At 38.0% G+C, this 16,792-nt stretch overlaps 2 protein-coding genes across 2 annotated transcripts in view; both read left to right on the forward strand.

Annotated features, from left to right (window-relative positions):
- LOC311279859 (uncharacterized protein) overlaps positions 1–16,792 on the forward strand; it is a 73,287-nt gene that overhangs the window by 52,090 nt on the left and 4,405 nt on the right. The gene's annotated exons all lie outside the window — the stretch shown is intronic.
- On the forward strand, positions 2,421–13,052 carry LOC311286342 (NLR family CARD domain-containing protein 3-like). The gene is made up of 6 exons (XM_084402512.1): positions 2,421–2,552; positions 5,517–5,612; positions 10,279–10,416; positions 10,524–10,631; positions 10,735–10,845; positions 10,950–13,052. The coding sequence occupies exons 3-6, from the start codon at positions 10,331–10,333 to the stop codon at positions 12,892–12,894; spliced, it is 2,250 nt and encodes a 749-aa protein (XP_084258638.1). The 5' UTR covers positions 2,421–2,552; positions 5,517–5,612; positions 10,279–10,330; the 3' UTR covers positions 12,895–13,052.

Raw genomic sequence — 16,792 nt, forward strand, 5'->3', positions numbered from 1 at the left:
CATATTTTCATTGTGATTAGTCAATCAGGGACTTATCAGTGACAAGGTATAGTATTCATATTATAAAAACATATATAATTTTGATTTAAAAAAACAGCAAATTATTCATTCACATTGATTTGTCATTTGCGCTCTTCTCAAGCTGGACTTTTGGCTGTTCCACACACACGTTTGTAGAGGACAGGGCTTTCTCGTCCTTTGCTCCTAGACTCTGAAACGCACTTCCTTCTCATATTAAAGATGCACTAAATCTAAGCATTTTTAAATCCAAACAAAGAATTAAAATACCTAATGGTTTTAATTATTTGTATTACAGTGTGTTCTTTAGTTTTTTGTACGCTTTGTATTTCTATCTGTGTATTTTTAATTTTTATTTAAATTTTATTTATTTTTCTCTTTGTATTTTTATTGTGTAAATTGCCTTGAGAAGCTGCTTTAAATGTGCTATGTAAAATAAAGTTTAATAATATTATTATTGCATTTAAGCTCTACATTATATCAGGTCATGCCTTCCCTGGAAACACAACACATTTTCCTAAACCGCTGGTCTAAAGAGAGGCCAGCGTATGGTGTGGAAAATTAACATTGAGAAAGTTTATTGAGGATAAATTGTTTTCCACACATCCAAATGACAGACACTTGGTCAAGGACCTAACTCTGAGCATAATCTGCAATACGGTAACACATTAATGTAAAATCAGTCGATGTAATTTCTAATAGGTTACAGTGCCTGATAAGTCCAGAATTGTTTCAAACAGAGAGTTATGTTCTACTGTTATCTGAATGATGTGGAAAAATAAAACTAAACATTTGAAATGCTCTGTTCTTAATTCTTAATAAAGTGTCAAATGTTGATTTTTAGATCAGTGATAAATCCAGGATAAATCTTCTCATCTGAACATCCCTGGAGTCTTCTGGCATAATCACACACCTTTCATGTTTCCAAACAAGCCTTTGCAAAGAACTTTCCTTTTTCTTACTCCAAGGGTGAATTTTATCAGGACCAACCTAAAACATTAGCTTTATTCAGGTGGAACAAAAACAAGAGGTTAGAACAAGCCTTTCACACAGACATTCAGAGCAGATCAAACTGATATAAACTTCTTAAAACAGTTGCAAATGCTAACAATGCATGTATTAATGACTGCATAACTTAACTTCATGACCATATAGCTTATGCTACTTAAAGTCCAGGGCAGAGGATATAGATGCATACTGTAGGTTACAGTCAGACAGTCTTGGGTGCTCAGATGCAGTACAAGCAGATTGTTAAAAAAGTAAAGGACGATGCAAACTTTAGCTACTGGCAAAACCAAGATATGGTATCGTTTGTTAAGTGACAGTACATTACAAACACATATCTGCCTATGAAACACCATTGTTGCAAAGAAAATACTTACATTTTTTACTTAAATGTGTTGACCAGTTTAATTATCAATTGAAACGAATGTCCCATGTTAACGTTGGCGTGGTTTGTGAGCACGACAGGAGAGCATGGTAAACTTTCTTTAAACAGCTTAAATTACGCAGGAACAGAAACAGCGAAATAAAAACTGTCTAATATTCATATCAATGTTTATACACAACAAGATATTTTTATGAATCTATACTGTGTGAAACATTAGTTCATTATGAAGTACATTATTTCAATGTGCTCCTACAATGACGTTCAGTGGTGGGCAATAACCAAGTATTTTATTCGAATATTTTCATTTGGAGAAACATTTGCTTTTACTCCAAAACATTATAACAACAAACAAAAACTTTCCTGAAAAGCCTGTAATTCCTTGTTACATGTAAGAATACATATTTAATAAAAATAAGTTTATTCTTTGATTGGCTGATCCTTTACCCCTCTCAGTAGTCCACATGCACTTTGACTTCAAATACATTAGTAGATTAATAAGTAAGTACTTCTCCTTTAGTTGATTAATATTAAATCAAGTTCTCTTTCTATTTGAAGTAGAAAATATGTGTAGTTTTTCCACCACTGATTATGCATATTATTATAAAACTGAATGTGACTAAAGTATAGAAGCATAAAGTATAGTATAGTATAACACAATAAAAGCATCTCTAACAGCACAATGAAATAGAAAAAAAAATTAAAACACAAGGTGAATCATACACTGAAAACAGTGAAACATAAGGGAAACCACATGGGGAGCAGATCGTAAGCACACTGACTAATCTCTTACAGAATAACACACCAACATTGGAGGGTGTTGTAGAGTGAGCTTTTGTATATCGACCTGTAGGGGGCAATCTAATGCCATTCGACCTGGCCTAAAAAGTAGCAAAGAAGAACCTGTTATGTGTGCATATGTAATCCACCTGTGATGTTATCAAGTGTCCTGTTTGCTGCTGAATCCCCTGAGTAAAATGAAACATTTTGTACAGATCTGTCTCTTTCAAGTTATTACATTTTGGTGAAGAGAATGAAAGCAAACAAAAGACGTTTTTGAAGAGGAATTAAGTTTTTGAAAGGTGAGGAAGCGGAATCTGTCGTTGAATCCAGAGTTGGAACTTTGGAAAAGAAGATGGGCAACATGGTAGGAACCATCACACCATTTGATAGTCAATCTCATTCTTGGGAAGAATATTGTTAAATTTTGCAACATTTCTTCAAGGCAAATGATATTACAGAAGCAGACAAGCAAAAAGCTTGTTGAGCACTGTAGGAAGTCAAACATTCAGTCGATATGTATTGAGCCCAGTTAAACCAGGAACAAAGACAATAATGAAATTGCTAAAAGAGCATTTCAACCCAAAACCCAGTGAAATTGTACAGCAGTTTAATTTCAATTCATGAGAATCAGGTGGAAACTGTACTTGAGTATGTGGCAGTATTTGAGAAAATTGGCTCATGATTGTAATTATTGAGAAAAATTGACAGAGATGCTTCGCTATAGACTGGAATGTGGCATAAATGATGACCGTATTCAATGTAGACTGTTGGCAGAAGCAGATTTAACATTTGAAAAGGCATTTAAAGCAATTGAAAGCATTTGAAACGGCCAATAAGGATGTGAAGAATTTGCAAACTCAACGCTCAGAAATATCCATTTCAATGAGAGTGCATAAAACATCAGTAAAGCAAGAAGATAGTAAAAGTAGAGCAGGTTACAGATGTGGAAGTGTGCAACATTTGGACAATGAGTGCAAAGTTGCTTCTGAGAAATGTCACAAATGTGGGAAACAAGGACACATGATTAAAGTATGCAGATCAAAAAGTTCCATCAGAGGGAGAAAGACGCAAGAGAGTTGTGGCCAGAGGAGGACAGAGATCGTGTTATGTGAGCATCTGATGAAGAGGGTATTTTTACAGATCACAGTTAGAAAGACACCGAGAGATTCCACAGGTGGCTCCACTGACTATCACATTGGCTATTAATGAGTCAAACGTATCTCTTGAAGTGGATACAGGCTGTGGTGTGACTGTAATGAATGGGTAAATGTTTTCCAAATTATGGGGAAACCATAAAACAACAAAAAAGTTAAAAACCTATACTGGCCAAGCTTTAACAGTGTTAGGTTCAGCTCAGGTGGAAGTCAGACACACAGGAACAGTGAAGGAGTTACCAGTAGTAGTAGTACCCGGAAAAGGACCCAATTTATCGGGCAGAGGGTGGATTAAGGAGTTGGGCGTGAAATGGAAGGCCATACATAAGATTCAAGGAGTGGAAAATTCAATCCAAAGTTCTTAGCCAACATGTAGAAGTGTTTAAAGAGGAATTGGGTGATTTAAAAGATCCACCAGCAAAGATTTATATGGACCAGGAGTCTGTCCCCAGATTTTTCAAAGCCAGACCAGTTCCTTATGCAACAAAGGCAAAGATGTACTGCAAGGTATTTTTCATGTGATGCTTGCCCTCAAGGCCTACGTGCAGTTCTTACGCATGATGTCTGACGGTTGTGAAAGACCCATTGGATTTATATCACAGACGTTAAATCAAGCTGAGTGGAATTATTCGCAGTTGGACAAGGAAGGGTTGGCCGTAATGTTCAGCTTACAACGCTTTCATAATTATTTGTATGGTTGGAAGTTTACCATCGTTACAGACCATAAACCCTTGTTAAAATCGAGTTAAAATCAGTTCCCCAAAATGTCATCTCCTAGGATCCAGCGATGGGCTGTCACTAAGAGCATATAAATACAACATCATCTACAAGCCTGGCAAGGACAGACAATGAGGATCCCTGCATGAATTAATTGGAGCAGAGTTTGAACCATTCACATCAATAAAAGATTAATTAAGTGTACAGGATGGTTGTGTGCTCTGGGGGCCCCCGAGTAATCATTCCCATTGTCGATAGATTGGAAAGCTTTGGCCTGAAGTTATGTGTGGTGGCCCAAGTTAGATCAGTATGTCGAAAGGTTGGTTAAAACCTGTTGTATGTGCCAAGAACATAGGAATGTGTCGGCTGTAGCCCCATTGTATCCATTGCAAACCATGGCAAAGATTGCATGTTGATTATGCAGGACCATTCATGGAAAAATGTTCTTTGTCTTGATTGATGCACATTCAAAATGGATGGATGTGTATCCAGTGAACTCAGCCACAGGACATTCAAAATTAGAATTTTCACATAGAATTAAATGATAAATCACTCTCATCCTTTCACACTACACTGCACTACATCATGCACACAACACACTTATATGTTGCAACTTACTGTTAAAATTGTGGGCTGCAACTTCGCTGGTTCATCTGGTGAAGCAAAGTGAATAAAGTGGGAGGAGTTGGATCTAGATCAAACCTCGCCCCCTGGATCTCGTGTTCTGCAGGGAGAACCATCTCGTTAAATTGAGTTTTCGTTTTTAGTGCATGTTCAGTTACTTCACGTTTCACTGAATGTGAGAAATATGTTCATGTACAGTAGAATCAGCAGCAACTCACCTGAGAATGTGATGATGACGTGCGACACTAGAGGGAGATGTTCACACTAAACATGATGTCAATGAATGAACACAATACTCAGTCATAGTTATTCTCGTATACGTCAAATAAACATATAAGAGATGTGTGATAAAAGCTGTACATTTATTCGTACATTTAGATTTCTCTCATTATAAAGAAAATAACATGATAACTAAGAGTTATCAGAAATACAGCTATATTAGTGGTTTGGTGTTTTTAGGGATGTATATCTCTAGTCATATGCTCAATATTCATTCATATATTACGGTTCTGATGACATTAAAACAAAACAAGCGAAGCACACATAATTCTACATCTGTAAATGGAAGGTCATTTATTAAATCAATTCATACTGAATAGTTTGTAAAATAATGCTTTATTTTACAAACATTAAACTCAATGTTTGTGAGTGCGAGAGTGTGTGTGTGTGTGTGTGTGTGTGTGTGAGAGAGAGAGAGAGAGAGAGTGTTTGTGTGTGTGTGTGTGTGTGTGATACTGTGAGTGAATGTGTGTGTTTGTGAGTGTGTGTGTGTGTAGTAAATAAAAGTGTGTTTCTGAAATGTTTGTGTGAGTTCTAAAGCCTTGATTCTAAAGCAGGTGGAACCGGAAGAACAGGTCAGACGAAAGCAAGCAACGCACACAGGTAGTTTGACAAGGAAGTTGGCTGTAACAGCGGGAGAATTCTTCCTTGTAAGTACATTTATATACAACAGCTAGAAATGTTTCGTTTAGATTATAAATTCTTGGTTATTGTTATTTATGGTTTTGCAGTTGTTTTTGAGAGTGTTTTTCGAATGACCCTGTCTTGGCAAACACAAAGGACGTTGTTGTTGTTGTTGTTGTTGTTGTTACGACACAGTGGAAAATAAAGCTGGATATATGCCGTCTGAAAAAAGAGACTGAAAAAAATCCCACAATAAAGGGCTTATAAACTGAGGACATGCGAGTGCACGCAAATAATTTTACCTGGCTTTCCAGCAGATGCGGCGACAGATTCGTCGAATGCTATTTTCCACGGAACACAAATGAACAAAAATGTTTTAAATCAGGGGGGGTGACGGGGGGGTGACCATTTGCCAGGAGATCACCTTTCTTTGTATGTCAGTAATCTTTAAACTCTTAAAAACCTTATTACCTTTTGTTTTACTTATTTAGAAATTAGACATTTGTACCAGTCGCACGTGAGACATTTTAAAGGTGCTCTAAGTGATGTCACGCGTTTTTTAGGCCAAAACATTTTTTGTCACATCCAGCAAACATCTCCTCACTATCCGCTAGCTGCCTGTCCCCTGAACTCACTGTAAAAAAACACGGCCTCTCTAGACACCACAAGCTCCACAAACGGCAAGAAAAACAAACTGGGCTCACCCGCACCACGAAACACAACAAACAGTGATCCAGCCATTAACCGACAAGAAGTATTTGAGGGTGGGGTTTGGGGGGTTAGTGCGCGTACACATGAAGGGGGGTGTGTGGAGGAGAGAGAGAGAAGCATGAAGAGGGAAGTTTGAATTATGGCCGACACACGACCAAAGAGACGACGTTCCGATGAACAAATTGCAAAGCAGAGGGACAAGGATAAGGAACGCGCAAAGTACCGAATTTACATCGGAAAAACCCTCGAAAGGTGGCGAGAACTCCGCCGGCAGAAGGGCTTCCAATCCGACATTCAGTTGCTCTGTTTTTGCAGAACAGGTAAATCCATTTTTCTTTCTAAATTGACGTGTTCGCCAAACCAACACAAGGATGTAATTAGCTAGAACTATGCAGTCAGCGTTAACTTTGGTGAATACAACATATATGTTTCTAGCAGCTAGCGATCAATCTCTGTTGTAAATGATCAAGCAAATTCACAGTAGGGCGACAATTTTTGTGAATGATTGTTTTCACCCACTGTTTGTTATGAATTTGAATGTTTATTTATAGGCTATTGACAACTTTGACTAAATTTGTTTACGACGCCGCTGTTGTTTATGCTCACTGGGAAACGCGAAGCTAACGTTATCTTGCTATTATTGCGTCCTTGTATGGGAGCTATAGTTATAACCTCAGGTGGCGAAACGATTTTAAGATAATGTTTCTCTTTTTCTGCATTCTGTTCTGCAATATATAAAAGCATTTATCTAACTTGGCGACATTACACATTGAATGAAGTATCAGTAAAACTTAACTTTGTTTGCTTTGACTTTCCTTTATGCCGGAAGGGAGGGGAGGAGGGAGGAGACGGGATGAGGGAGGGTCTAGCTAGCCTCCGTTTTGTTTGACAACAATTCGAATGTCAACAAGAAGTTACGACTCCCGGCATCGCTTAGAGCACCTTTAAATGATACCAAACATGAAAAATACTCTGTGATAATCATTCACATTTAACTATACATTTTCTTGGGTGATTTACATGTGGTCTCAGCATGTGAGAGGGGGAGTGAGGAAGAGGGGGAGAGATGTGTTCTGAGGTGAGACTTTGCCTCACAAATGGTGAGTTTAAATGCTAATTTCCAGAGAGGTCCTTTGTCCTCTCAGGGTCTGGTCGCTCTTCAAACAGACTGTCCGGCATTTCCTAATTTCTCAATTCTTACAGGAGATTCATCCTGTATTTATGTCTGATATGAAATCACCATTTGACACTTTTTTTTTTTTTTTTACGGATTGTTACAAGTAATTGGTTTTATTTCTCCACATCATTCAAACAAAACAAAAAAATCTGATCTGAGAAATAAATCATAATTGAGCACTAAGGCTTGAACGTGTACATGTCAACTTATTCTACTATCATGTAGGTGTAACGTTACTTACAGTCAACAGAATGGCTAAAGGCAACCATCAAAACAAAATGTAACTGTCACTGAGTGATGTTAGGCAGGGGTTAAAGTGGGCCGGAACGGTCCGGAACTGCGTTCCGGCACCTCAGATAAATTAATAAATAAATAGATTCAAATCAATTTATCATTCTCATCAAATTCAATGATTCTCATCATTCATCAAATCAAAACTGAATATCACCGCCTGGCCGCGCCTTCACAAACACGCTTCCCAACGTTACGTTCTCAGTCACGGTTCTCCTGTCTGATTTGAGTGCATCTGCACCGGTTCACGCCTCCCCTCCCCGCTGAACGCCAGCGACTACAGTGTGTGATTGCACTCACGGTGGTTGAGCGCAGTAAAGTAAGTTTTGGGTTCGATATTCGCCGGACATTTGTTTTCCCTTGTAATATATTTTATTATTTATTATTATATTATATATTATATAGGGCTGGGTACCGAGTTCGATACTTTTTAGGTACCGACCGAATTGCCTCGATACTATCGAGTATCGAAAAATGACTTGTTTTTCGGTACCAGATTTCGATACCTAAGGGGTTAACTCGTCAACGTCAGTGCTCAAACAAATACATATGAAATGCACAACGACACACCTAAAGTCGCTCACGCACATACACGCAAACAACTCTACACACACAAGACTCGCGGAACTCTCCGCGCACATACACGCAAACTCTACACACACGATTCGCACAGGACTCTCCACGCACATACTCATATGAGACGCGAGCACACACACAAACTCGCGCACATACTCAATTGAGACTCGAGCACACACACAAACTCTCCGCGCACATACTCATATGAGACGCGAACACACACACACACACACACAAAAAATACCCTAAAGATGTGGAAAAGTCGATCAAAAGTGTGGGTACATTTCTCCAGGCTCGATGCCAACAGCGCGATGCAGTATTTGCGGTAAATTAATTGCTGCAAAGACCGGTACCACGACAAATATGATGAAGACCTTGACAGTGCAAGGAGTAAACATAAGAGCAGAAAGTTGCTTCGCCTTCGACTGGTAAATGAAGAAATACCATACTGTTTATATTGCAATAATAACCTACTGAATGTCCACTGCTGTTCAAAAATGTGTTGGTTAGTCAGAATTTTTTTTGAGTATTGGATGCATTAAAGTGATCAAAAATGACCTTAAAACATGTTTAATGTTACAAAAGATTTCTGTTTCAAATAAATGCTGTTCTTTTGAAATTTTTATTCATCAAAGAATCATGAAAAAAATGTTATCATAGTTTCCAAAATATTAAGCAGCAAACTGTTTTCTGTTACTGTTTAAAAAAGTAATGATTTTGAAAATTCAGCTTTGACATCACAGGAATAAATTACATTTTGAAATATATTCAAATAATGTTACAAGTTTTACTGTATCAAACAAATTCATCTTTGGTGAGCATGAGCTCTTTATAAAAAGAAATGTGTTCCTTGTGCACTGGCTAAGGAGCATGAGTCAAACTGAAAAAATAAAACCAAAGTTTTTTTGAGGTGTTATGTAATCTTGTTCAAATGGATTTCATAAAATTGGTATCGAAAAAAGTATTGTTTGGAACCGGGATCGAAATCAAGGTATCGGTATTGGTATCGAAATTTTTTTGGACGATACCCAACCCTAATATTATATTTATACCTGAGAATGCTTTGACGCGTTTCCACAGCGCATGATACTTAGGGGAACGTCTTCCAATTCCACCAACTTCGTTATACGTAGACTATAATTTGTATTATTTAAAATTACTTTTAACATTTAAAAACAGACGTTTTCAAATTCCAAAGCTTGTAGAAGGTTCCTATTGGCAATACTGACTTAGGCTACAGCTTTCCTGGTAGCCTTGAGTAAATTAACTTGTCTCAGAAAATGATTCATAAAACATATAAACATCAGTTGAGCCTATGATTACTTTCTTCACTGACACAGACGAAAATGAAAAGACTATCAGTCAAAGTTCAGCTTTGGGAGGGGAAGAATTAGGGAAGAAGGAAACTGAGAGAAAAAGAAAGATGAAGATGAGGAGAGAGCAGGTATTGACAAATAATCTAATGACAAAGTTTTAAAGCTATTTCTTATCAAAAAAATTTTGGCCTTCAAAAGCCCTAAATTGCACATATGTTGGTCAGAGAAATCCATATTTTCTTGGGGGAGCGTGCCCCCGAACCCCCCTAACTACCGCACATTTCTGTCAGTTTTGGACTTCCCATTTTTATGTTTAAATTTACATTGTGAAAAACAAGGTTGTGTTCCATATTGTGGTCTTCAGCTATTTTTACATAGTATCGTCAGTGTAGATGTAGATGGACCAAAATAAAAACATTAAAATAAGTATTAAATAAGTATTGTGATACTTGGTGCCACAGTGACAATCTTGTCCCAAAAAGTATTGCTATACCACGATACTCAATATGTTGTCCCATGGCGAGTCATTTTTCCCTATTGCACCAACACAAAATTTGAGGGTTCCCCCACCTGCCAAATCCCACTTTAACCACTGATGTTAGGTCATAAATGTGTTTGCAGGAGTAATTTTACTTGCTTTAATGGAGGACAAGAAAAGCAGAACTGCCTCAAAATGAGTATCCATAAGGAAAGAGAGGAGAAGAGAACACAGGGAACAGAATCTGTAAAATCTGAATCTGTAGTGACCTCTGACTTAAGGTTAGTCACTTGATACAAGGAACTGACTTTAAATAACTTAACCAGAAACCAAGACAAAAGAAATAGTGTTATTTTGCTTTTCTGTATACGCTGATTATAACAAGGAGGAGTCTAAGAGGAGCATCTCCAGAACCCAGCTGTGTTTCTATGAAGAGTAGCCAATCTAAAACTCAGCCCCCTGCACTCAGTGATGGACCAGTGACCTCTGACTTAAGGTGAGTCACTTGATACAAGCAACTGACTTTAAATAACTTAACCAGAAACCAAGACAAAAAAAAATTGTTATTTTGCTTTTCTGTATACGCTGATTATAACCAGGAGGAGTCTAAGAGGAGCATCTCCAGAACCCAGCTGTGTTTCTATGAAGAGTAGCCAATCTAAAACTCAGCCCCCTGCAGTCAGTGATGGAGCAGTGACCTCTGACTTAAGGTGAGTCACTTGATACAAGCAACTGACTTTAAATAACTTAACCAGAAACCAAGACAAAAGAAATAGTGTGATTTTGTTTTTCTGTATATGCTGATTATAATCAGGAGTCTAAGAGGAGCATCACCAGAACCCAGATGTGTGTCTATGAAGAATGAGATATCCCTTACTCGACCCCCTAAATTTATTAATGGAGCAGTGACTTCTGAACCTAGGCAACACAATGCAGAAGCAGCCCTGCTGGAGAAGACTGCAAACTTACAGAAACCAGTGAGTGATAAACTACAGAGAGTCAAAGACCGGCTCAAAACCAGCATGAAAAACAAGTATGAGAGATTATTTGAGGGAAACAAACTCCAAGAGAATGAAACCCTCCTGAACAGGATCTACACACAGCTCTACATCATAGAGGGAGAGAGAGAAGGAGTGAATGAAGAACATGAGGTTTTACAGATGGAGAAAACAGCCAGAACACAACACTCACAAGACACTCAAATCTACTGCAATGACATCTTTAAAGCCTCACCTGAACCAGGATGTGAGGAGAAAGACCAAATCAAGACTGTTCTTACTAAAGGCATCGCTGGAATCGGGAAAACCGTCTCTGTGCAGAAGTTCATTCTGGACTGGGCCGAGGGAGAAGCCAATCAGGATGTAGATTTCATGTTTGTGCTTCCATTTCGAGAGCTGAACTTGATCCGAGATCATCAGTACAGTCTTCACAAACTTCTGCTGGACTTTCATCCTGAACTTCAAGATCTGGACTCAAAGATTTATGAGGAGTGTAAAGTTGTGTTTATCTTTGATGGTCTGGATGAAAGCAGAATCACACTGAGTTTTTCAGAGGCTCAAAAAGTTTCTGTGACTGAGACTTCATCAGTGGGTGTTTTGATGTCAAACCTCATGAAAGGAGATCTGCTTCCCTCTGCTCACATCTGGATCACCTCCAGACCAGCAGCAGCCAATCAGATCCCCTCCAAATACATCCACCGTCTGACAGAGATTCAGGGATTCAATGAGCCTCAGAAGGAGGAATATTTCAGGAAGAGAATCAGTGATGAGCGTCAAGCCAGCAGAATCATCTCTCACATCAGAAGAGCAAGAAGCCTCAACATCATGTGCCACATACCCGTCTTCTGCTGGATCTCATCCACTGTGCTTCAAAAGCTCCTGGAAGAAGATCTGAGTGCAGAAATCCCTCAAACTCTGACTGAAATGTACATCCACTTCCTGCTGATTCAGATCAACATGAGGAATCAGAAGTATGAAGAGAGAGATCCAGAGAAACTCCTGCAGTCCAACAGAGAAGTGATTGTGAAACTTGCTGAAGTGGCTTTCAAACAGCTGATGAAGGGCAATGTGATGTTCTATGAGGAGGACCTGATTGAGAGCGGCATAGACGTCACTGATGCCTCAATGTATTCTGGGATTTGCACTGAGATCTTCAAGGAGGAATCAGTGATTTATCAGAGGAAAGTCTACAGCTTCATTCATCTGAGCATTCAGGAGTTTCTCGCTGCTTTCCATGTGTTTTACTGCTATTTAATTAGCACTGTGGAGACCCTTAAGGTTTTTGAGTCAATGCATAATTTGCTTAGAGGAGCAGTAGATAAAGCTCTTGAGACTGAGAATGGACAGCTGGATCTGTTCCTGCGGTTCCTGCTGGGTGTCTCACTGGAGTCCAATCAGAGACTCTTACAGGATCTACTGACACACACAGAGAACAGCTCAGAGAGCATCAGGAGAACCACACAGTACATTAATGAGAAAATCAAAGATGGACATGGTCTCTCCACTGAAAGATCCATCAATCTGTTCCTCTGTCTGCTGGAAGTGAAAGATCAGACTCTGTCCAGAGAGATTCAGGAGTTTGTGAAATCAGACAAACACTCAGAGAAGAAACTCTCTCCTGCTCACTGCTCAACAATCGCCTACATGCTTCAGATGTCAGAGGAGGTGCTGGATAAGCTGGACCTCAAGACATACAACACATCAGATGAGGGTAGAAGAAGACTGATACCAGCTGTGATCAACTGCAGAAAAGCCCTGTGAGTTATTTGTACTTATTAACTTGTGTTTTTTTTTTTTTTACATTATGAACTTATTATCTTTTTACATTACTTGAATGATGTGTATTTTCACTGTTACAGATTTTGCACTCACAGTAAAATTGTTTTACTCTCTTTCAGTCTTGCCGGCTGTAACCTCACTGCTCAGTGCTGTGAAATTGTGTCATCATCTCTCAAATCCTCAAACTCTGTCCTGAGAGAGCTGGATCTGAGTAACAATGACCTGCAGGATTCAGGAGTGAAGCTACTCTCTGATGGACTGAAGAACCCAAACTGTCAGCTGGAGATACTCAGGTGTGTAGGAATTTTTGTCATCCTTTGGCTAGTGTTACATGATCCCGCTCTTATCTGTGCAAATGCTTTTAAACCATTCATGCACGACAAGACAAAAAAGAGCACGCTGCCTGTTAATGTCCTGACTGTGACACACAGAAAGACTTGCACTACTATTGTGCGTGTGCACAAGACAGCAGCACGCCAGAATACAGTTCTCTTTCGCGCTTGATCGGACAATAACACACACAATTATGCCAAAATGTCTTTTTGTTGAGTATCTTCATAACATAAGAGCAGTCTTATGATTAACGTAAAGAGTTGTGACTTGTGAGAGAGTGAGGCGCGTGTGAGATCCGCGTCTATAGCCGCGTTTCCATTACCCTTCAAATTGCACAAATTGAGATTGCGAATTGAAAATACGGCCAATGGAAACGCGTAAATTTTTTCAAAATCTCCCATTTATCGCAAAAAAGTTTTTACGCTCACATTTCATTTCATTTTTTCATTTTATTTTATTTGACAGGGACAATGGACAGTAAAAAAACGGTCCCAGAATTAGCCACAGGGCTAAATTTCATCTGCAGTCCATCTGCACATGAGATGGTTTTTCAGGCAATTCAAAAAAGAAATATTTTGCAAACCTGCAATGGAAACAGTTTTTGCGCATTTACAGGTCACCTGACGTAGATGACGCGGTATGTTTGGACGGAATACGAGACAGAGCTCTTTATTAAATTCATATAAGACAAAAGAATTACAGGAATAATGGATTCTAAACCTCAAATAAATGCCACAATCAAGACCTTGAAACAGATATGAGGGAGAAACACCCAGAAACACCTCATATGTGCCGCTCTCAAGTATAATAAGGGTCGTTCCTTACCATTAATGCTTGGAAAACACACATACATCTCCTTCGATTAATAATAATGGCTAGTGCAGTGGCTGGGATATAGTACATAAACCTACCAACGTCCATTGCCATGGTTTTTGGAATGATTTTACTTATCGCAAGAGAAAAAAATGAAGTTTTAGTCGCATAACATCAGTTAATGGAAACGCCGTAATTTCGAAATATTTTTTTGTGGACATTTAGAAAAAATCAGAAAAGTTTTGCACAAATCTATATTGGAAACGCGCCCTCCGTCAGTTACGGCTGGTCTTAAAGGGACAGTACACAGTAGCAGCTAATTATCTCTCTCGTCAAAGTTAACCCCCTGAGGTCGGCGGTATCGCCGGCGATACCAGCTCGCTTTTTTTTATCAGTGTAAAAGAAACTCAGAAATACTCTGTTGACTTTGATTTTCCATAGGAGTTTCATACATCAATCGATTCTGTTAAATGTGTATTATTTTTGTGTATACTCACAATAAAAACAAAGTGTGGTGCTTTTTGCCAAATAAAGAAAAATAAACACGAAGCTAGGTTCTGCCTTCTCTCTGTCCGTGTAGTCCATTCTGAAACGCGTCCGAAAATGAATCATAACTCAGCGAATACTTCTCACACAGGCATGTGAGTTATGTCTTTATGAAGCTTGAAATCTCTTCTTTTAAATGAAGTAATTTATATAAAACACAAATGTTTTCAACTCATGTAATCCGCTTGAAAGCAAGGAGAGGTACCGTTTTTCCTTCTCCCTTCATTATCTCTAAATGAGCTGCGGCCGCCCCGCCCCCGGCGCGATTCACATGTAAATAGTTTAGGTGATCTAGTATAAATCGCATACGCCCCCCGATCAATGCCATAAAAACACAGTTTCTTCATCAGACTCACTGATAGTTCATCGCGTTTTGAGTATGGCACGCTTCTCCGGTAATAAAGACGCCCTTCAGATGATTCTGGACAGCGAGGAAGGAAGAATGCACGATACCGGGTTGTTTCCTCAGAGGAAGATTGTAACAGACGACGAACGGCAGCATATTGAAGAGCGAATTCCGCCGAGGACACAATTTCGGAGTAAGTTTTACTTAAAAGTCTTTTGTCTTTTATTTTTCGTGTTCGCATTTATGAGGAAAAAAAACAATATTACGTGACAGTTCTCCATTATGGACGCGAGCGCTCTAAGCACTAAAATACTTTCAAACATTCACAGAGACCTCAAAACAGAAAGTACAAATCCTTTCTTTAAAACGAATTTCGTTTTGTATCAATTGTATCTTAATTTTAATAATTTTTTCATTAACAAATTTCCTGGATTTAAAGTAAATATAGGCTAGCAATCACAACATAAGGTCTGAACTGGAGATCATCATGAACCCGTAGCCTACTCGCCTCACATGTCTAAAATTTTTTTTATATATTTACAGAAAGCTGGTTCTAAACAAAACCATCCAAAACAAAAAAAACTATGTAGCCTAATAAATGTGCATTTCTCCGGTGCGTTCACTAGCCTACTGCGAAGATCGCGAGTCAGCCTATCATCAACTTCATCTTTGCCAGAAGTTAAATTTAAATCGCGTGTGTGAATGAATGATGTTGTTTTAGCAAACTGTATTGCTATACTGAGATGAGTAAAAATCGACTGAAATATGTTTAAATAAAATGTAGGCTATTTGTATAAGCAACGTATTAAACGGCAAATTAACAATATACACTAATATTTCATGAAAACAACGTTACAGTCAGGCGAAATATGAAAGACAACATTTTGTTGGGTAGATTTGGGTTAGATTTGGGTACAGTTTTTACTGTAGAATATACTGCCACATCAAATAAGCTTTTGTTTAGCAATTTCTATATATAAAATAGCCTACTATTTTTGTCAAAAATAAAGTCATCAACTAAGATGTTAGCTGTTCCAATGTTGGCTATATTCAAAGTAATGAATACATAGATAAAATGTAGGCCTATAATCTTTTTTTTTACAAAAAAAGAGTACACTTGAAATATTGTTGAAATTGTAATTATTGTTGTTGTAACCTTTTTAACTTTGAAATATGTATGATAAAATGTATACTTTAGTTTTTACAAAGAAAGATTACACTTGAATTGTTGTTGTAATTGTAACCTTTTTAATAAAAATATATATTTACAAGGTAGATGTAAACAAACTTTTAAAAGGTAAATATAAGCCTTTTCTTTAAATAATTTTTATTGTGTTTTATTAGTGACAAATTTGGGGAGAGGATAAATATTCCAAAACTGAAAATACAGTATGAGAATTAACTGCACAATTACTAGACATGTTTTCCTTGGATATTATAGGCCAAATTGCAAGCACAATATGTGGAAAAATAAAAAAGAATTGAGATGCTTCCAACTGTTGCTCTTGCATTCTTGTGGCTCAGTGACTCACCTGAATGAATGGCTAATTAAGTATGCAGGCCCCATTGTCTCCTAAGGTGTGAACCACTACATATGCATGATCTGTGACGCCCACTCCGCATATGGCCTTTCCAAACAGAAAGTGCTTTGCAAAATTCAAATCAATGTATTGTGTTATGTGAATGATTAGGCAGGGTGATTTTCACATCATTTTGAAGAAAAAACACTAGGCAATGACATCTATTAGACAAAAGTCTTATTGGCACATATTTAGTATGTGTTTTATGGCCTTATTTCAGAAACTTTAGTTTTTTCAATAACCACGCATAAACATTATTCTC

This window comes from Rutilus rutilus, assembly GCF_951802725.1.
Source record: "Rutilus rutilus genome assembly, chromosome: 2".
In the NCBI taxonomy this organism is placed as follows: domain Eukaryota; kingdom Metazoa; phylum Chordata; class Actinopteri; order Cypriniformes; family Leuciscidae; genus Rutilus; species Rutilus rutilus.